The sequence below is a fragment of the Eubalaena glacialis genome, chromosome 1 (genome assembly GCF_028564815.1).
Source record: "Eubalaena glacialis isolate mEubGla1 chromosome 1, mEubGla1.1.hap2.+ XY, whole genome shotgun sequence".
Taxonomy (NCBI): Eukaryota; Metazoa; Chordata; class Mammalia; order Artiodactyla; family Balaenidae; genus Eubalaena; species Eubalaena glacialis.
The window spans coordinates 182157218-182181182 of NC_083716.1; the positions used below are offsets into that span (position 1 = coordinate 182157218).

The following is a 23965-nucleotide window of genomic DNA, read 5'->3' on the forward strand; positions in this document are numbered from 1 at the left end:
AGCTCTTTCTTCTTACTAAAACAATGCTACTACTATCATAGGGTTGTGCTGATGATTAAATGAAATAAATGCAGGCAACTTAGTAAATAATACATACTCAATAGAGGCTATTATTACATTTTTATGTGCTTCCTGGACATTTGCATTTATCTTCAAAATACGGATCATCTTTCCTTCCCAACTGGCTTCCCTTCCCAGCTTCCTTGTCCTTACAAGTGATAACCACCATTCCCCAGTCTGTCAAGCCTGAAAAATGGAGTCTTCTGACCTTTTTGCTTTTCATCATCTCCCTTACTAGTCTATAAATTCTATAGATATTTCTTGCAAGACATTCCTTCCACCTATTCCTTTTGCTCCTAATTGGCTCTCCTTCCTTAGTGCTGGTTACAACTCATGCTTGGATTAGTGCAATTTGTAGGCTGGTTTCCATGTGGGCCAGCCTTCCTATTGTTGCACATTTTTAAAGCCACTTTCATGTCCCTCTTGTGAAAGTCAATAGTTTCCCGTTTCCTAGTCTAAATCAACTTTTAGGACCCTGTATAATCTAGCCCTATTCTAGCTATGCAATTTTTCTCATTCCTAACCCTCTTCTTCCCGTCTTTCCACTGTCTTATGAACATAATACATTTGTTTATCTAATCTTTTGTCTTTACCTTTGTTTCCTTTCTATCCCAATCTCATTCATAATTTAAGGTGAAGTTCAAATATGTGGTTTGTCTCCTTTGGTGAACTTATAAAACCTGTTTCAGAAGTTGTAGATTGTGATTATTTCCTGTCACAGGTGTAACAAGTATTTTGTCTTTCCAAATGGATCCTACTTGAGGGTAAGATCCTGGTCTTTTTATTTTTACTGTGGTCCCTACAGTCCAACACCTCAGCACAAAGTAGGTGCTTACTAGGTACTTACTAACCAAATTCTCATCCATGGCCTGTCATTTAGTGGGCCAATACTCCTAAGTACTTTCACCAGCAAGAGACACCTAAATTAATTCTCTTATGTTAGGAATTCTGATAAAAAATTGGGGGAAAACTTTAAGCACGAGATTAAAGTATTTTTAAATGATAAATAATTTAAAATTATACATAATTTTATGCACTACTAGTTACAGCAACAAATATCTTTTATGCAAGTTCTTAAATTATAGATCAATAATATTTTCATTAGCTCACTACTTTTGAGGCACTTGTAACAGCTTCTACAGATAAACAGGACACATTAATGAAAATGACAGTGGAAGCAAATCTTATTTTCAAAATTGTTATCTAGTGTTACCTTGTCACAAACTCTAGTCCATAGAAAAGAACTGCAATCAGTTTTATTTGAATTGGTCTTCAGTGTCATGAAAAAGATCTGAAGATCTGTGCTTGCAATATGTTAATGTAGGCTATTAACATGATTGTTCATGATTTAGCAGATTGCCTCACAGTGCTGGAAGTCAATTACCTCAGAAACCATTAGCTGAGCCAAATAAATTAAGATGTAATGTTGGAAGTATTTTTCTAAAAATTTAATAACTGGGGAAAGTCAATAATTATCTGTTGAATAATTTTTAGATGCTCAAATTAATTATGCTAGGATAGTTGTATTACCTAACTCATTTTATTTTTCACTGATGTTATTAGACCCTATAACAAAGAATTTTAACAAGCACACCTCCCCAAAATAGAGGAACTTAGCTACATGTTTAATTACACAGAGATAAAAAAAAGTTATTGTTGAGAAAAAAATAAAATTGATTATCCATTTAATACTGTATTGCGCAAAAGGGTTTATTTTTGAGGATAATGGTATTCACAGATTCTCTCATTTCCTCAAAAATACATAATGCATTTCTTCCCAGTTATGAGAAACTCATTATAGACAACTCTGTCATCTTAAATTCTGCTAAGTAAATGCCATTAAATATTTTTTGTGTCTGTCAAGTTATAGAAAACAGCATTTCTTCTTAATTTACAGGCTTTTAAAAAATTATTAAAGCAAAAATAATTTTAAAAGGGCTCTTTTGAGGGAACACTCTCTCCTGTCTACTTTCATAGAAAGCAAAATCTACTGTAAAACTAAGTGAATAAAGTAAACGTACCTTTATTTGACTTAACTGATAGTTAAAAATGAAATTCATAATCAGAAATACTTTCTCAAATAATTGAGGTAACACATGATAAAACCATGGTTCAAAAAATTCTAGCTCAATGAATTATTTCTTAAATGTAAAATCTAATGCAAAATGAGGCAAGGAAGGCACTGTGACCATGACAAGAGTGTACTAATGACATCCTCTTCTCATAAAGCCATTGGAAAAATTTGCATGTGCATTTGAGGAAAAAGATACAACTCGCTGGCCTATTGTTGAATAACAGAATCCTTCTAGTTTGAGTACTGTGACATATTTGATAATTTTACAATTAACATTTGGTGCTTTGGACTGCTACAGTAGAATGAAACTATGCATAGTTTTTATTGTAGGTTCCAATGTCACATGGCCTTGGTTATTTCAGAACTAATAAATCCTTTAGTTTTAGAAACATTTTCACTGATTGTACTTTTTCTATGGCAATGTATAATTGGCAACTCACCATTTACTTAAATAGTAGGGCTATTTATTTCTCCAGAAAAATCTTTATTCTACATTTTGTGATTTTTTTTTTCCCCCACACAGGAAGATCTTAATACTTTGCTTCAATGAAAACCCGTCTCAATCTACAGTTACAGATAGCCAGAAAGACCTGCACTTAAAAAAAAAAAAAAAAAGTATGAGAATTACAAAAAAAATTTATTTGTATTTATTGATAGTTTAAAGAAATGATTTTTCATAATTATATCAGACATAAAATGGTAATAAAATTTTAATTGCTTCAAAAGTATTATCTTGTGGTCAAGGTAATCTATTTAGAAATGTCAGATTAAAATTTTCTTCTAAATGTCTTTATTTTAGAACTAATTGCTTTGATAACTCTGTGTTCTTCAGGTATTTTGTGTGTGTCTGTCTGTGTGATTGTACATGTGTATATTTTTATAAGATGAAGTCCCAGGAGTTAATAGGATTCTCCCATAATTAGAGTCTCACAAATAAATTATTAATGTCAAGCATCAAACTCTATAGTTTCAGAGATGGAGAATTAGCAAAACTACACTTAACGGTAAGTACATGCCACAAACAAGAGTTTATCTTTCCTGTCCTCTGCAATAAGTCAAAGCAGACGTGGTCTTTCAGTGTATCATTAGTCAAACTTTGTTACAGAAACACATCAGTTTGTCTTCATGAAATCTTTTATCTAATATCATGTAAGTTAGATTAAGCACATTTGTTGAAATGTATACCTTAAAATAAAAAATAGCCATGTGATTTTTTACATCTTTTCAGTTTGGTTCTATCTGAGGAGAGAGAAGACTGAGACATCACTCCAGTGCTCTCCAGCACAACTGGTATGTCTGTTTCTTTACTTAGCACTTATCGCTTCTAACATAGTAAGATGTACTTATTTACTGTGATAATTGTGTTTCCCAGCACCCCCCCTTTCCCACTTAGAATGTAAGCTTCACAAAGGCACGGGTTTTTGTGTTTTGGCTATTGGTATATTCCAAGTGCCTAGAACAAAAACTGACACCTAGTAGTGCTCAAATATTCACTGCATAAAACAACGTGATTGATAGAAGATGAGGTCAGAGATGTGGATGGGGGAACAGATCATCTTGTAGGCCACTGTAATGACTCCAGCTCTGAATGCAATGAGCCACTCTAGAATTCAGAGCAGAGGAGTGCCATAACCTGATACGTGTTTGAAAAGCTTCACTCTAGCTGCTGTGTTGAGGATGGGCTGTAGTAGGCAGGGTGGAAGAAAGGAGATGGATCTGGGTGAGGAAAGATGAGGGCACAGATCAGGGTGACAGCACTGGAAATGGTGAGGAGTGGTTGAATTCTGTATTACTCTGAAGGTAAAGCAAACAGTATTTCCCGATGTGTTGGATGCGGGTTGTGAGAAAAGAGAGGAATCAAGGTTGTTGATTTAAGCAACTGGAAGGATAGAGTTTTAATCAACTGATTGATTTATGAAACATTATGGGAGCAATGTGTTTGAAAGTAGGGTGAGGGAAGATTAGAGTTCAGTACTGAAGATACTCCTCTGTTTATGTTTTGTCAGGCAGTCACTAAGATAAACCAAAGGCGGGTGCATCTGTATGTGGCTCTGTGTGTGGCTCAGGCAATCTTCTGGGCTGGAGACATAAATTAAGGGTTCATTTTGTATGAACGAGGCTTAAAGTGAATTCAGAGAAGAGGAAAGAGGCCTGAACACCCTTGCAGCTGAAAGGTCTTCTTTGAGAAGGAATGAATTTTATCACAGAAATAGAAAGAATATCAGGTTCTTCTCAGGTAATAAACACCCTGAAGGAGAAAAACATCATTATCAGGTGATGTTACCTTATGAAGAATAGGTAAGAACAAGCAAATTATGAACATAATTTAAAGATAGAATTTATTCTCTGATGGTTTACTCATGCAAACTGCACATGAAAGAAAATAGTACAGTTTGTGTAACATTGCAAATATAAGGACTCAAAATGCTAGGTACAGAAGTAGTGTGACATCCTGAAAGTCAAAATGGAATTTGTGTTTATACAACTAATAATGATTTTTATTTGCTGAGTACAGACTGATTGATTGATTTACAATGAAAGTTTTGCTAACCTTGGTAATAAGCTCATTAACTGTTTACATGACTTCTTACATCTATGTAGTTTTATTTTACAGTTGCAAGAATTCCTGTTACCAAAGAACTTTTAACTTGCATAAATAATAAAATTTAAGAAAAATGCACTGAATGACCCAGGAGAGTGAAAAACGGAGGCTTTTCCTAACCCATCCAAACTACAATAAAAAACAGCCTTCTTGCAGAATTCATGTTTTGTGCCTTTGAGATCAACTCCTTAGCATAACTATGGCAAAATCATGATTAGAAATTGATTACTGGAAAATTATAAAATCAGTTAAAAATAAAAAAAATTTTAGAAGTAGAATTATCAACCAAAAATGGTATCATTTTTAATAAGCCAAACAATAAAATTCCTATTATCTTCATACTTAAAAGTCCTGAAATGTCATTTGTATAATCTGAATGTTTCCCAGTTTGGAACTTAGGCAGGTGGAATATTTCCTTGAATTACCAAGGATATTCCATACCGGTTTTTAAAATGTCAGTCTCATTAGGAGATGGCACTGAGACTTTAGCAAACAGTGTAGTATGGATGCAGAACGAACTACACAACTTATTATAAATGCATTACAAATATTTACATAATGGAATCCTGCTCGAATGCCAGAAGTTGCTACTGGGGAGGACTCATAACTATTTTACAAAGTTTTCTTACACACGTCTACTACATTTTTATTTTTTTAACAATTTTGTCTATTTTAAAATATTGTACTGTATTTTGAACATAACTGTAGAATAAAAATAGATAATGGCACATTAGAAAACTCAGTATCCCACAGATGACTGGATAATGAGAAAAGTGTACCTACAATCATCTCATCAGAAACAAACTACATCATGGAATGTTAGTTATCCAAGCCTGCACAGTAATGACATCTTAAATTGCAATCATCTATTGGCCAGCATCACACTGAAGGCATCGTTAAACATTCAAGCAAAGATTGCTGGCATAAACTATTGAAAGACACACACACACACACATACACACACAACACACACACACACACACTCTCTCTCTCACTCTCACTCACTCTTGTTTCCCATATTATAATTACATTGTTCTAAAGATAGATACTGATTTTTTTCCCACGAGAAACGTTATCAAAATTTGCTACTAAAAGATGACAGTGCTTTCACAAGAATAAGTACAAGTTAGCTTGCAAGTACAAGACAATGGGGGTAAACAGTCTTAAATTTTCTAAGTAGTAATTTTTAGGCTTTTCTGGCAACCATACCTTACTTGATTATGCATAAACTTCTCAGTTTGAGACCTGAAATCTGCAAAACAAAACAAAACAAAACAAAACAAAACCAAAAACTAATTTCAAAAAATTATTAGATACCTGATAACCCTGTATTGTACATTATATAATTTCATATTTTGTTAGTCTCAAAACATAGGGTTTAAAATACTGAATTTAAGCCTTAAAAAATAGTCATTTTTGAAATGATAAAGGATTCCAAAATTCATGCCTACTTAAAAATCTTAAAAAAAAAGAAAACGCACTGTTACTGATCTTCATTTAGTTTAAGTGTGCATAAAAGCACTGTATGTCTTTTACCATGTTTCACTCACTTAAAAAGTGTTCGATAATGTTCTTCCTTTTGCATAATGTGCAAAATAAAAGGCAAAAAGATTAAAAGCAAATTTCTATATTTCTCTTGCTAGTGCTTTATGACCTTGTTAACACTACAAAGTCAATAGGGACTATGCAGAACTTTGGTATAAATGATATAACAATACTACCATCACAGTTGAGGGTTAAGAGGTGGTCAAAAGAAATGGAAGTGGGAAGAGAGATTCAGTAACACCCCCATTTATTAAAACACCACAAAATTAAAAGTGAAATAAACCACAATGAATTATAATACAATTTACACATTGAGCACAGAAAAATTAATAAATCTAACAATATTTATAAAAAAAGCAAAATCAGTCTTTTTCCAGAGACTAAAAACTGTTGTTGTTCAGTCTGATCATCAACTGCTGCTACACCAACTTTAGAGCCAAATTTAATTTCAAGTAAAAAAAAAAATTTACAACCACAGACTTCGCATAAATGGAAACTGGTCTTTCCTTGATTTCCCTTTGAAGTCACTAATGAGTATCTAAAACTGCTGCACTGAGGTTTTTAATCAACTTCCTGAGGGCTGTGACTGGGAGGAAGGAGCCATGACAATCTGTGAAAGCGCAGGCTCTGTACTCTGGTCCGCCATCTGCGTGAGGACTGAAGTGGCTACAGCTTCTGCCTTGGAAGTTGAACTGACTCCATTGGATGTGCTGACAGAACTATGCTGTATAGCTTCAGTATGTGGACTACTCGGCACTGACAGGTCTTCTGAACTATCATCTTTATCAGCAGCTGAGTGGAAAAAAGGAAACTACTCAGTTTCTTAAAATAGTTGTAAGAATTTATCAGGTTGAGTCAATGCACAGAATAAAAAGTTAGATGGCATTTTACGGAATCAGTTTAGAGAAGTTGGTATGACTGAAATTGAGTAATTGAAAGGTGGCTATAAGTCATGAGGTAGGCAATTTTGCCTGTAACAGGCTAAACAAGGCACAAGCATGCACATGGAAACACCTCAATGCCCAGTGCCACATAAAAGAGAGCTGAAGAATTATTTGCTAAATAGTGTTAAGAAAGAAAATTGGGTAGGAATTTGGGAGATAGGTCTCTTATAGATATAATCAAACACTTACCCCAGCAACACATTTAACAAAACCAGTCTGTCTGCCTACATGCCATTCTTATTAAAAGATTAAAAAATTTATAACCATATGCATAAACAAAATGAATTCTAACATACAAATTATATCTTCAAATAATTCCCTCTGCAGAACTATTTTTATTCTGGCTGACTTTCTATCTAAGGCAGCAATGGATGATTATAACACCTGATTCTAATGATGCATACACATGAGAGTAAGCAATATTTAGAATCTAAATGCCACCAGCTGTTATAGTTGCATGAATTAATTGAGATTCAAATAAAAATCCATATAAAACTCAAGATACTGTAATTGAAAAGATATTCAGGAAAGGGCATTCTAAATATTTATGAAAATATATCTACCATTTTTTAGGCTTTAACAACAAATCTACAACTTTCTTATTTTAATGGAGGAGAATCCAATAATTTCATTTAGTGAAAAATCTGATAAGTACAACACACACAAATAATTATGGTGTATGCAAGTTATGAGACACAATGATAGCATGAACACCTGTGAACCCAGCCCCCAACTTAAAGAGAAAATTGCTAGTAACACTCGTGCTTCTTGGAGGCTCCTCTCTTCACCAAAGGCAGTCACCATTCTGATATGTATTTCTTTTACCATTCCCTTGTTTTTTCTTTGAAGTTTTACCAAATAGGTATATATCCCTAAACAGTACTGTTTAGCTTTGTTTCTTTCTGAACACTCTAAAATAATTTTTATTTAGTGTTTAGAAGTGATAATAAGCTGGCTTTCTATCAAATCTGACAATACATACTGGCCTGCTTACTGATGGCCAGGAGCTCATTCTGAAAGTCAATTATTAAAAGACTGTGGACCCCATGAAGTAGGACTTACCCCATGATTTGTAATGTAGAAGATAGAGGGGGAGGAATCTGGCAAGTACAACTTTAGTTCAAATAAAATTCTTCATTTTGAGGGTTTTCTGAAATATAGTAGCTCTTACAGAATTTTAATGTGATAGAATCTCACCCTCTCTATAAATCTGCTTTAAATGCAAAACTACACCACTGGATAAAAATCTGACCTCAAGATACAGTAAAAAAAAAAAAAAAAGAAAGAAAAAAAAAAAGCACAATCAGTAATCCTTTTTAAAATTATATAAAGCAGAAAGGATACTGTTCTGATCAAGCAATAATGAATGTTATAAAATATTTACAATTCAGTTATATAGCCAATACAATTGTTATGCATTCACAGAAAACACCGGCAAATGACAGTTTAACTAGAGAGAACAGTAAAAAGCCCTCTATTTCACCACTATTCAACATGACAACAAAATGTTCTTTCTCTCAATGTTACGTTCTAGGGATATAACAGCTTTCAGAAATAAAGAGGCTGATCTGTGATGAGTGGTATAAGGAAATGTAAATATATTGTGGAGGTGATGACTCAAAATGAAACAGTAAGTTGTAAGGGACAAGTGCTTATCTACCTCCAGGCTTTCAGAATTCGGTAAAACAAATCTTTAGGCTGTACAAAGAAGCAGGTACTCACTTATAAATTATATAATTATAAATTTTATGTATAAAATACCTTTATAATGTGATACAGCTGCACCTATGTCGAGTTCTAGATGGTATGGGGAGAAAAATTACTAATATAATCACAAGCTCTAGAAAGATACAAGAGATCTTACTGCACTCACAGTCATTTTTGGCCCTACTTAAAAGAAACCAGCTGTTTGACAATTCACTCTCTCTGAAGTTCCACCAATGTTTATACATATTTTCATTAATGAAAATATAAGCTCACAATTTAGGGCCCAAAAAGCTTTTCTTCCCACTTATGATTACAGAAACAACTATAATACAATGTTAATTATGCCCAGAGATCTACAGAATATGAATTAATGGCAATGAGATTACTCTTATGTTTTATTCTTCAAGGAACCCAAACATTAAAAATGTTTTCATATTTTCATTCTCATTTTATATACTATTTGACCCTTAAGGTCAACAACTGTCACGGTTTTCCCATGACTGAGGGGTTTCCTAGGATGTGGGACTTCCCAGTGTTAAAAAAGAGACCCTATGACTGTGTGACTTTATACTGTCACCTTTACCTGCAAGATTTTGTAATATTCCTTAATTTCGACTAAACCTTAGTTTTCTATATACAATGTTTTGAGTTAACTAGTATTATAGCTCACCACTATTAGCAACTGCTATGTGCTACAATGTGATGAATAGTGTTAGGTATTTGTGAATTTCTCCACATTTTGTCCAAGATTTAAACATTTACTTAAACAATCTTTGTATTTACTTTGACTATTAAACAACAGAGAAGTCAGATTTTTTCCCAAAGACTTCAAATTTGAAAATAGAAATTTTGAAATTTCTACAAAATCCAATTATCTCCCAAGAGCTGAAGAGAACTAATTTTATGCAAGAACTATACTTACCTCAGTCAATTTGATTATCTAGATAACTGGACAGGATAAAAGATAGGAACTGTTCCCAAACCCAAAAATGTCTTATTCATTTCTTACGTTTTCACCTCATATACCTTCACTAAAAACTTATTGATCTAGGTTTTCAGTCAATTTGAGGATATAGCATATAAAACCATACATATATACACTTAAAAATATCTTTATTGCTTAAAATAAAAAATTGGCTTGCATTTGCTGAGCATATACTGCCTGGATAACGGGGATAAAACTGTTGGGGTTATCCAATAAATTAACTAAGATTAAAAAATTGAAGATAATTTTGAACTGAATGCAATTTAAGAGTTAATTTTCCTTCTAATTTTATAGAATCACTTGTATATTTCTTTCCGAACTATCAAAATTCAAGAGAGCTCTCTTGTTAAGAAAATCATGTATGCATAATGCTGAACTCAGTAACTTCTAAAGGAAATTATGTTGTTAAGTCAGATGGGAGCCATAATGCCCTCATCCCTGCAGCAATCATTGTTAATACAAACCCCAAACATATTTCTATATGGTTCCAATTTACTCCACAATGTGTTTCACAATCCTGTCAAAATGACTAGATACCAAAGGACTGAGATTTATTTGCTCAGAACTGACAAAAATCAATGTTCTAAATACACATGGCAACAGAGAGTTGCTAAATCTACTGAATCTTTTAAATTAAAAAATATTGCCCATTCTGATGAAACTGCTTACAATGACTACAAGTAAAGATGGTGGCCATTAAGTTTTATCATGAGCACCTGAGGAACTGTTTGCATCCAATACAAAATGTTTCTTTTGAATTACTGACACTGGCAAATTAAAATGAAGTGGATACATATGGTTGAAACAATTTTCACATTTACAAATATCCTGAAATATCACTAAATCATAAAAATGAAAGCTGTGGGTTATATATTATGAATGTTGCCTAATGCATTCCCAGCTCTGTTATTTGTTACAAATTTGTGTACGATGGACAAAATTGGCCATTTATTCAAGAGTAACAGCTGGTTCCAACATTGTGCACCTTATCAAAAAAGGACATTACAAGAAGGAAAAGCACAATTAACTTTTAAAATGCTGAAAACAGAAGAATCTCATTTTGAAGGTAAATATTTAAAAGGAAACTTACAAGCAGATAATTTAAATACTGTTCTATTTTAGCATTTTTATGACTAACTAGAAGACTCAATCTAAAGATTCAGAACAATAAAACTGCACAATGCTGATATCTAAGAAAGAACAATAGGATCTCATACGTAACAATAGGATCTGCTACAGATTAAGTGAAGACAAAAAAAATTACTAAACGAGGCTAGAAAAGAAGTAGTGTTTCACTATGTCAGTCCAAGAAAAGTATTACTCTGAGAATATAAACAAAATATCATCAGTACTTACACTATAAATTATTAACCAACACATTTTATTTATAGTAATCTCTAGAAAAAAGCTAGAAGTAGGAAAATTAAAAAACTCTATATTCTAAGAAGTATATCCCCCATTCCATAATAAACTTGCAGAACTTCTGATATTTAACATTAAATATCAGAACTGCAGTCTCCACTTTTTTAATGGTAGCTTGGTTCACTCTGGCAGTATTTCACTGATGTAGCCTAAGGCTATAGGTAATGGAACACTACTCACTATGATAGCCAGATTTCTTCTGCATGGCGGTTACAGGGCAATCTTTATGAGCCAGAAGAAGCTGTTTCAGCTGTGCCACTTCGTTTCTCAGCAGGGTGACTTCACTCTGGGGAAGAAACAACTTATGTACCTTACCAGCATCAGACTAAACATTTTTTACTGTTTAAAACAAGTGAAGATTAAGATATGAAAATGGGACATCTTTAAAAGAACACCAAGGAATAAACAAAATATGCTGCTTAAATATGTTTAATCATTACACATTAGCTTTTATATTTTAGTATTTATATAAAACCTGCAACTTACATAAAAATTTAAATAACACCACAACTGGATAGCATATTTCAAAGTTATTTTTTACATTATCATTTGCCTTGTGACTGCTTATATACTACAGGTTACCTATCAAAGGTATTTTTTACATGTTACATGCTCTTTTTGATTATTTGAACAATTAGAAGTATCAGGGGAGTCAGGATAAAATTTCACTGACTCTATTCACTTGGAAGTAAAAAAATTTGTCCTGGAAACTAAATTAAGCAGTTTTCTAGAAACTAGGAAAAGCTCCATAGGGGAAAACACAAATAACCAAAGAATCATGGATACCTAAAATGCATCGCAAGGCATTGTGTTGGACACAGTGAAAGCAGATGTAATGTCGAAATGGCTTAATTGCCTTTGACCTAGGCCATTTGTACACATCTAAATTTAAATCTGATAAATCAATGGTGATCTGTCCCACTCCTTATTACAGAATGAGCAGTTCAGTCTTTGTTTTGGATGCATTAATCTGATAGATTCTATGTAAAAGTTCCAAATTGAGAGTCCAATTAATTTCTTTGGGTCACCCCCAAATATTAACACATAAATTAGTGATAATTACCAATACTCAAGAGTTAGAAATAATATGAATTTAATAAATTGGTAACATTAAAAAATCTTAACTTACAAACACCTCTACTTATTTGGACTTATATTAACCATTCACATTTTATCCATGAACCCAAAACTTAAATGAAGAAATACAGCAAAAAGGTGTACATAAAAACTCAAGCACTTCTTTTTCCATCCCTCAGTCTCTTAACCAGAAAGCTGAAGGTAAAATACTTTTGTAGATTAGACTCATTATGCCTCCTTAAGTGATCAATGACAGAAACATACAAATCAAAAGAATAAAAGTTAAGCAATCCAAAGGCAAGTCTGTCCGGTCAAATAGTTCCTCACACCCCAATAACAATAAACTGTAACACTGTATTAAAGCACAGAACAAATGCTTGTTCTTGATGCTTACAAGAACTCTGAACCATTCATAAAAAGGTTAAATTATGTTTAGAATATTGTATTTGAGACAAAAATGGGTGTATAGTGATTAAAGTACAAAAAGAAAAGGTTAAAAGTTTGCTTTAAAAAACAAGCTGTTATTTAGAAAACTAATTTCTATGGAATACTGAAGTCATTAGTGTCAATACCACTAATTATAGCTCTTTATTAATGACACTATTTATGGGAACCCATATTATGAATAATCCAACATATATTATCTAAAAAAAAGTTTCTTTCTCTCTCTGCTGTGTCAGCTTGATTTTGAGACTCACGTTTACAAGTTTCATTAATTTTTATAATATGAAATAGGGCTGGATATGTATTTTTAGTCAAGAATACACAATCTTTTATAATCTGGTACCTGTGACCACCCTTCTCATTAGTTTGAACCTATTAAATAATCAATATTTAATCATTTTGACCTATAAAAATAGAAATTTCATATGGCTAACTAAATATATACTGTTGCTTCCATCTAGAAAACCTTTTCTTTTTGCCTTGCTAATTATTTCACTCATCTTTAAGCGTCAACTCAGTACAATATAAATATGCATAGGAAAAGTTAGGTGTCAATTTCTGTGCTCCCACAGCCATATATACATGTATGTATGTATGTGTGTTTGTATGTGTGTATTTACATAGTACTTATCACACTGGATTGTAATTTTTAGTTTACTTATTTGCCACCTCTGCCAGATTGAGGTTTCTCAAGGGCAGGGATTATCTTGCTTTTTGTATCCCCAGAGCATAGCCCACAGCCTGGCATAGACTGAGTACACAGAATTACCATGGTCTTCTCTAAAATCTATTTCCAGGGGGTAAAAAACACCAAAGAAGGTGAAATGAAATAGCTTAAATAATATAAAACTGGTCAGGGGTCCTAATTTCATTACTTATTGCCAACAACCTCACCAACATAGTCACACTGTTAGTTTTCTCAGTCAGAAAATGAAAACTGGCGTGTTTAATAGCATCACCTCAATTACAGAATTTAAAAAATCACAAATGCCTTCTCAACTAAATACTCTATATGGACATTCATCATAAACCATATTATGAAACAAAATGCTGTATTAGATAAAATTCCTGAGCAGTTACAAGTTGATAATCTGATACAAAATAGTTGATTTAAATAATTCTGGGGATTAACCAATAAAACAATATTCTTATGCACTCAAAATTAAATATATACATTCAAAATCTCTCTTTAAATGACAGGTTTGAAACTGATGGATGGAATATCAGTTTCTATATTCAAACTTAACAGTTGGTGGTATTTTGGTTGTTCATCTAATTAGACGACCTGGTCCACTGACAAGTGAAGAAACTAAAGATGCCACTAGCTAACAATGGGTAATGAACATTAAGGACTTCAGAGGTAAGGTATTTGATTCCTGTTACAACAACTTACTTATATTTGTGTTAACTGAATTTAACTGGAGTCACACTTAACAGAGCAAACAACTTGGGGAAAGAAAAAAACTGGAAGAGAGGAGGAAATTAAAAATAAAACCGTTTGAACATTATAATTTATATATACCTAAGTGATAACAGTACACAAGTATGCTATTCTTCATCCAAAATTCAAATAACCCAATTTTCCCCCTACACCTTTTAAATGACAGAAATTGTAAGAAAAAAACCCCCAACAAACTCAAGCTATGCTCAATACAAATTTAGTCTAATTTTTTACATCATCCTGATCTAAAATGTTTTACAATGGTAAGAGATTTTCCTAATGGTAATCCTGAAGCTCAAGTGATTTTTGATTGAAAGGTTAAATTAAATCAATAGTTTGTATTATTATTGTATCCTAATATTCAATTTCTTTAAAAACTGGTATCAAGCACTATACTGAAAGCAGCAAATGGGACATGGTTGCTAGCAAAGAACTGGGACTGTGAGAAATACTGCAAAGCACACAGGTGGAGCGCTGATTAGGAATAAGAGAAGGCCAAACCTTGAAGGAAGTGGATTTAGTTGAGCTGTAGAGCCCTAAGTGTGAGCATAAGCTTGTGGTCAAGATCAGGTCAAGCAGAGGCTGAACATAGGAGGCTCATTATGGTATATAACCTTTACATTAGGCAGAATTATAAGAGTTTGCCAAAGCCCAGCCAGCATTTTTAAAATCGTTTGATAAATGTAGCAAAATTCAACAAATTAATCCAAACATCCAAGAATTATAGTCTCATACCCATACGTATAAAGGAAAGGACTTAAACATAAAAATAGACAATATTTAGATAAGGTAGTTGCATAAATCATGACTTTAATTCTGAAATGTTTTGACAAAGCAAGATCGGAAGACAGGTAGAATCAGAGACAAAAGCCTACATACATATAATGAGAAGAGTCCTGAAGATCCTATGGAGAGACCTCAGAATGAAAAAAAAAAAGAAAGCCGTAACAGACCACATATATCTATCTATCTATCTATCTATCTATTTGTATTTATATAAATATATAAAACCAGTTTGCTTAAGCCAAAGTGAATCTGGAGGGGATACATGTTAAGCCATAAACAGATTTAATATTAAATGAAAAAAGAAATATTTATACCTCTACTATCTGTGGATTATTTTAGATTGGATTATAATTGGATTTAGCCTCCAAAGCCTTTCTGGTTAGTTTGTTATTTAGTATATTTGCAGAATATGTTAACTGTCTTCCTGGATCATTCTGAAGATGAAGTGAAATAAGAGACATGGAACCATTTGGAAAACATTAAAGTCCCATTCAAATGTGAGCAATTACTGATATTTTTGTCAAAGTAAAGTGTATTTGGTAAGATAAAGTAGATGCTGAAGAAAATTATTATTATGGTCTAAAAGAAAATGTAATTATTTTGGCACTGTCTATACCATTGCTCTACTCTATTTGTATCTATTCAAAGGTTACTTACATACTGATGAACAAATAATATATTTTTTTAACAGTCTGTCTGAAGCAGATCAGCCTGATGAAATAATGACAGGATACCCAATTGATTAATCAGTCAAAATTTTTCACTGATATCTGGCCACAGATTGATGACCAGGTACTCCATAAATTCATGATCTTTGACTTCCTAGTTCAGCTACTACCCCCCAAATTAAAGAAATAATATTGGATAGTTTCTTCTTTGGGGAATTTCTCATTGCTAAAGATAAGCCAGTCTTCACAAAAATCAATGATTAAGTATCTTAACTTCCCACCACAAGTTTTAAGGGTTGTCATGGATGCAAAACCTTATACCTGAAAACAAAATAGTTCTTTAATTTTTATCTTCAACAATAGAAAAAAGGTGACAGAGTTCATAATATTTTGCAAATATTCTGCAAAATGAATGGGAATGACTCTTTTCCTATTCTCATACTTTAATTACTTGTTTCACATCTGTCTTCTCTGCCAGACCACAAATTCTGCAAGTGTTAAGGACAATATCTTTTTTCACTGTTCTATCCTGTGTCTAGTAACATGCCCTGCACACAATAGATGCTTAACGACAGAATGAATAATAAGTAGCATTTGCACAGTGTAGTTACAACATACTTTTCTATTACCTCTCTCATTTGATCTTCAAAATAGTACTTATTCTATGAGTTTGACAGATGGGGAAGTAAAGGCTTGGGAAAATTTTAGTAAAGGCTAGTAAAAAGAAGTACTCAGAATAAAATGCATGAGGTAGAGGTGGCATACACCTATTACCCTTTCCCCCTCTAGAATAATAGTGAAAAACTCAGGGGGGAAAAGGAAAACAGTTCTATTTTTTTTCAGGAATTAAACAGATGTTGTATACCATCTCCCAACTGCTGCCATTCCTTTCTATTTTGGGTGATAAATACTAAAGTAAAATATCGTTTAGGTACCAGGAATAAAAGATTTGATCCCATTCCCCTTAAGTCAATGGACCAATAAGCAAAACCTTTTCCATATTATTAACTTATGAGTGAAAACTCCTCACATATCCTGCTATCAAAGAATGCTTCCATTAATTTACTGAGCTTCCACTCCACACACATTTTGCAATACCTAAGTTTTAAAAGCAAAATCCACAACAAACTCTCCAAGTTTTATCCACAGATAGTTAAGGAGCTCCTATTAGTAAAGAGAAGAGTCAGCCTTTTGTTCATAAAGGAAACGCTGAAATTCTAAACTGAAAACTAACCCCCAAGATGAGTATAGCTGAAAGACAAAGACGTAACGAGGTTAAAACCATTTCAAGTAAAAGACAAAATCATGTATTACCTTTAAAAATATAATAGTTTATAACCAACAGTATCCAATTCTTGGTCTAGATGACCATAAATGTATCTAATACAATTTGATAAAATTGCTCTTTTAAAGCAATGACTCTAGAAAGCTAAAATATAATTAAATTCAGTGAGTGGGGCAATAAGGTTGAATAATTAGTATTTTCTTTGAAACCTAATATATATTTGGTAAAAATATGAAGAGTCACACCTCAACACTCATTAAACCTTTTATTATATATAATATATAAGCAACCATGGGTCATTACTGCCCACTACACTGATCAGCTAAGCCTGTATGTCACGTGAAGGATTATTAAGGAAATGTAGAATTGATGAATGTTTTCACATAAAGTAGAGTTTAATTATTTCTTTGACATTCAATTTTCTTTACAAGTCATTCTGTTCTTCACAGTTAACGGTTTTGCTGTTGGCAGACCAAATGAAATTTTTCTCCAGAATCTATTATAAGCACATTAACTCTTCATACTCTGAAAACTAGAATGTGTCACTTACTTTTTAAGAACTGTTTTTATTTTATATGACAAATAACTAAAAAACAACCAAAAAAATCATATATCCACTTGAAACAATAAAGGCATAATTGAAGTACCCTTTCTTCCCAAACCATCCATGCTTTCCAACCCCCTCTTCATCACTGTTACAAGCTGGTACATGGCATTCTTAAAATTTTACTTCTATTTAAAGAATCATTTCTATACTGACTTCCATACCTACACATTTATCCATCTAACTATAAACCTTTCATTAATGAGAAAGAATTATGTTACACATTTTAGTATGCAACTTTAATTTATTGAGGTGAAATTTCCATAATATAGAATTAACCATTTTAAAGTGAACAGTTCAGTAGCATTTAGTACATCTGCAATGCTGGGTTACCACCACCCTCCATCTGTCCATTCAAAGTAAAACCCCTTATCCATTAACCAGTTTCTCCCTATTTCCTCCTCCCCCCAGTCCCTGGAAACTACGTTTGCATTTTGTCTCTATGGATTCATTTGTTCTAGATACTTCATATAAATGGAGTCATATAATTCGTGACTGTGTGTGGCTTCTTTCACTTAAGCATAATGTTTTGAGGTTCATCCACATTGTAGCATGTACTTTCACTCCTTTTTATGGCTGAAAAATATTCCATTGGATGTATATGCCACAATTTATCCATTGATGGACACTGGGCTGTTTCCAGCAACTTTCTTTTTGCCCATAATAATATATTACAGACATTTTTCCAGGTTAACACATGCAGAAGGACCTTATTCTCTTTCTTTTTTGCAAAAGTATTTTTTAAAAAAATCCCTGATAACACATCATTTCACCTATCTTCATATTTTGGTATGCATCTCTAAAATTAGAACACTTTCTTATCTAACCATGATGCCACCATCACTCAATCATTAATGATTAAAAATACTGATTTTTATGCTTAGTGACATAAATTATAGAAAGACAAATACTGTACGATATCACCTCTATCTGGAATCTAAAAAACAAAACTAGTAAATATAACAAAAAAGAAACAGATATTGAGAAAAACAGAGCTTACCAGTTGGGGATAGAGAAGAGGGGAGGGGCGAGATAGGGGCAGGGGATTGAGAAGTAAAAACTACTATATATAAAATAAATAAGCTACAAGGATATATTGTACAGCACAAGGAATATAGCCAATATTTTATATAAGTGTAAATGGAGTATAACCTTTAACAATTGTGAATCATGATGTGTACACCAAAACTTATATAAGTGTATATTATACATCAACTATACCTCAATTTAAAAAATATACTGACTTTACTGGTTCTGTTTGTAATTGAGGTATTAACTAAAGTTATGTTCAACTGTAGAGTTTAACTTAGTGATTTCTTGAATTTGACTTCCATTTAAAAGTTTTGGGACTTCCCTGGTGGTCCAGTGGTTAAGAATCCGCCTTCCAATGCAGGGGACGCAAGTTCAATCCCTGTTCAGGTAACTAAAATCCCACATGCCACGGGGCAACTAAGCTCTAGAGCCTGCGTGCCACAACTAGAGAGCCCATGTGCTGCAACTACTGAGCCTGCACGCTCTGGAGCCCACATGCCACGACTAGATAAGCCCGTGTGCCGCAAGGAAAGATCCTACATACCGCAACGAAGATCCCACATGCCACAACTAAGACCCGACACAGCCAAATAAATAAATAAAGTCTTTAAAAAAAAAAAAAAAAAAAGTAAAAGTTTCACACTTGCTTCAAAACTAAAGTGTTAACTAACTTTTACCTAGGTGATAAATCTTGCCTTTATTCCTTCAATCAAGAAATTTCTACCCAAATTAGGAAATATAAAAATGTAACACAATTTACAATAATGATATTTTAATCAGTTTGGATGGTAGAAAAAGCAAGAGATCAATGAAGTAAATTTTACATTTATTTTGAATGCTGAATTTTCCAAGGTTTTCTGAAATAATAAAGCACTGCTGCTATTCATAATGATGACCAGTGCTGCAGTATAATTAAAGAAATAGCAATGTCTCATTAAAAGCTGTTAACACTGCTATGCCTTGGGTCAAAACAGAAAACTGGCCCAACCTAAATAAAGTCCAATACCATGAAAATAATACCATATACTTATATAACGCTTTATAGTTTTCAAACATTTTTACTTCTTAAAAAGGCACAATAAGCCAAATTACAAAGAAAAATATTGATAAATTTATCCTATTAAAATTAATATATTTAAAAATATCTGCAAACATTCTAATTCGACTGATGTATGTAACAACCCACAGCAGTAGGACCAGCAAGTATTATTATCTCTATTCTATGGGTAAGACAACTGAGGCTAACAAAGAATGCTATCTTTAAATCACATAACTGTTAAAATAGCTGAGTCATTCAGAAGAATGATTTTGTTAAGAACAGAAAAGAAAAAAATAGGTCCTCCTAAATCACTTTGTTAATGTAATATGGACATTTAAAAATTTAAATGATGATAGTTAATATTCTAACAGAGAAATCTGGTAAATAATAGACATTTATAGTATATAAATAAATTGGTATCTATAATCTGTTTCACTTTAAGAAGAAAAAATTCAAGTTTTTTTCTTAAACATTACGAAAATAGTTCTTGAATAAGAATTCATTTGTCAGATAATATATTATTTCTTAACATATCCTAGTATACAAGTACATATTTGAAGTCTCTGTGATATGGTAAATCATGTTTAATTTTGTTCTAAATGGTTAAAATGAAATGGTTAAAAGTAAATTTTGTGAGATAATTATATTTGTCCTAAAGCTAACATGTCAATATTCAAAGCACAACAGAGTTTTTTTTAAATTTATTTTTGGCTGCATTAGGTCTTCGTTGCTGCACATGGGCTACTTTAGTTGCGTCGAGTGGGGGCTACTCTTGTTGCGGTGCACGGGCTTCTCATTGCGGTGGCTTCTCTTGTTGCAGAGCACGGGCTCTAAGCGCTCAGGCTTCAGTAGTTGTGGCACGTGGGCTCTAGAGCGCAGGCTCGGTAGTCATGGCGCACGGGCTTAGCTGCTCCGCGGCATGTGGGATCTTCCCAGACCAGGGCTTGAACCCATGTCCCCTGCATTGGCAGGCGGATTCTTAACCACTGAGCCACCAGGGAAGCTCCCAACATAGAGTTTAAAAGATGTCAGCCTCACGTATGAAAAAATTTTGCTATAAAATTTACATTAGATTAAATGCTATGCCTGGTGTGAAAAAGCTTCTTCCTAAGCATTTAACAAGACACTTATATTGGTGACATCTTTAAAGATATAAGAAGAGAGCAGGTCTCATCATCAATTCTGCTTACACAGAAGATTCATTTTTAACTAGGAATGGATAGCTCAGAAGGTTGACCAATAACAACTACAATTCATTAACATCAATTTTCTAGTTGATGCTCATCAATTGGTATTAGAAGATTTTACTTGAGAATATTCACAACATTAACAACAACAACAACAATAAACAAGGAAGAAAAAACAGAAGGAAGGAAACAGACTTAGTGCTGCCCAATACCATCATTGCAAATCTTACCAAAGACTGAACAGGAAGGAGCCTTAAACCTTTACACCCCATAAGGTTCCTAAGAAATGTATCTGAGGCACACTGGCAGGGCAGTATGAAATGATTTTTACTGCCACTGGCCATATTGTACCTGTTCTGTGGATAATTAGAGTCCTTCAGTTTCCAAAGCTGTCAATCTGGCACCTTTCACGAGCACTATATTCACTTTAAATAAAACAAACAAAACAAAACAAAATTTATAATTCAAAGAACAAAAGAACTAAAAACAGAAACTACAAATTGCAGCAACTTTATAGTTGTGATATAAACCAACAAATAAGAAAAGTAAAATACCAGTAATATCTTACATTTTGAGATTCTTTGTTTGAACTCTATATCACAACTTTATAAAGTTTAAGCCAGATAGTTTAGGTACTTTTGTACTATACAAGTAAACACTTATATTTAAAAATTTCTTCACTGTATCAGTGTTGAAAGTTTTATATTACTTCATCTCGGTATTCAAATAGGTTTATAAAACTGCGCTTTACTACAGATTCCATACACACCCAATATTGTGTCCTAAAATGTCTGGATGGCTAACTAGGAAAAAATAGGGAAAATGTGTGTTCATAATTATTAAAAATAAATAAATAAATAAATAAATAAATAAAACAATTTACATATATGCACCATACCTGCAGTTGACCATTTAATGAACTCAAGTCTTCTGCTTTCTTTTCTAAAGATTGAACCCAGACTTTTCTTTTTTGTCTACATCTTGAAGCTGCTGCTCTATTTCTTTCCAGAAACTTCCTCCTTTTTTCATCAGGATCTTCATTAGCTGCTCTTCTTCGACGACCAGTTGTATTTTGGGTCTGTGGAGTTGTGTGAGCTGGAGAAGCCTATAATAGACACAAATGAAAGTTTTTTATATTTGTACCTAGTGATTAAATTAACACAGGCAGTAAAGGGTGGCAAAGGTGAGAGCCACTAATTTTATTTTCTAAGTCTCATTGTATACATCAATATTGTGGAGCAATGTGAAAATCACCCTGTGGTTTAATAAATTCCTTGAAATAAATGACCATTGCTAAAACAAGATTCTCACTAACTATCACAGTGAATGTATTCTTTAAAGTTTGTATAGTATTTTCATTTTTATAGAAATAATACAAAGAAATTAAAAATGCAATACAAATGATCATGTACAGATCTTGTAGTTTTCCATCTTGTATTTTTCCAAGTGTACTTTTAAGCATACATTGTGGTATTATTCAATCCTTTGATAATTATTAAGGTACTAAAATAAAAAATAACTTCCTATTTAAATTCATTATGAGAAACCATGTTTTCTATGCTATTTTTGAAATAAAAAAATAGCATTAAATCTGTAAATTTTCTTTAAAAATTGGTTTCTCTAAAATTAAGGAGTTGAAAGTACATACATATTTTAGTGTATTCAGCTCTTCTTCAAGTTTTTGAAATTTGGGGTCAGTCTTTTTCTAAGGGTCAGGTTCATACAATTATTAATGCTCATTTTCCTGGTGGGTAGAATCCCACAGAGTCTAGATTTTCATTTTAATTGGTCCCCCTGCCCTGCCAGATCAGCCAGAGACAGAAATCTTCAGTCACTAGTGATACAGTCCAGCCTCTCACAAATCCCAAAATTGTGCCACACAACACTTGAATACAGGAGACAGTATATGAACCCTTAGAAATAGTGCAAAAGAAACAGCACTTTGTGGCCACAGACACATGATCCAAAGAAGCAGCCTGAAAAACCAGTCTTTTACCTCTACTTAATGGTATTTTAAAATGATGTGAACAAAAACTTCTATCTTCTCTTAATCTATACAATAAGCAAAAATCTTAAAAACTTAAGATAAGTTCTGCAGGGAAATAACCTGAATTAGTTCTCACTCTACAAACTCCAAAAAATCAAAGTTATCATTCCTTTTCCAAGTAACTAGCATTAAATATTGTGAGGGTTATTTCATTTATACTGTATTTTAATTGTAATTAAGATCAAGTATTAAATCAGATTCTTTTACCTACATAATTGCAATTTAATCTTTTAGAAAAATCTTTCTATGGCTGGCTGCAAGAATGGTAACTTTGAAACATTTTCTTTTCTTTATCCTCTTAACTTACTGATAATAGCAGGTTTTAAAATTTTACTGAATAGGAGAGAACAGTTTTTGTTTTTAATTGACAACTTGGTTACTACAGCAAAGGCTAATCACAAGTATTGTAAGCAGAAACTATTACAGAGTTATATTTGTATATCATTACCCCTAACAAGGATTTGAGGCTACGTAGAAGCATATATTCCTCCTTCTCTCCCTCCTTCCAGTGATTCATTCATTCCACTTCATTGAAAAAAATACAGGAACTATGCTAGTGATACAGCAGTGAACAAACAGATAAAAGTCCTGCCTTCATGGAGCTTCATTCCAATACAATAAAATATAAAGCTATAAATGAAAACTAGATCCAGGAAAACTACAGTTAGTATAAGAAAATAAATTATATTCATTTATTTTCTTTTAAATAAACTTTTAAAGATGTAAAAGCCGTACTAAGCTTACAGGCCGTACAAAGAAATAGCCATAAGCTGCATTTCAGCTCATGAGCTAGTTTGCTAACCCCTGAATTATGACATGAGAACATACTCACTTTTCCTCTCTCTCTTGGCCCCTAAGTAAAGTTGCTTAGTGGAAGACAACCACAACTACATTCCACTTTATCTTAAGTTTCACAAAGATAAAATACAGTAATCTAAATACCCATGCTTAGTAGGCAGTCTAAAACTTGCTGTGTAACTGTGTTTAATTGGAAAGTTTATTTTTACTTATTTATT

The 23965-nt window shown here is 32.8% G+C and overlaps 1 protein-coding gene across 2 annotated transcripts in view; it reads right to left on the minus strand.

Moving 5' to 3' along the window:
* Positions 1-6304: 6304 nt before the first annotated feature.
* The window catches only part of ATF2 (activating transcription factor 2), a 76320-nt gene continuing 58659 nt past the window's right edge, over positions 6305-23965 (minus strand). Inside the window, exons 12-14 of one of the 2 annotated variants that reach the window (XM_061185158.1) lie at positions 21801-22007; positions 11520-11625; positions 6305-7073 (exon numbers count right to left, since the gene is read on the minus strand). In XM_061185158.1, the coding sequence (XP_061041141.1) occupies positions 6847-7073; positions 11520-11625; positions 21801-22007 (540 nt within the window). In that variant the 3' untranslated portion in view covers positions 6305-6846. Of the gene's footprint in view, positions 7074-11519; positions 11626-21253; positions 21328-21800; positions 22008-23965 lie in introns of those variants that run through there. The other variant, XR_009700423.1, reaches the window with a different exon arrangement.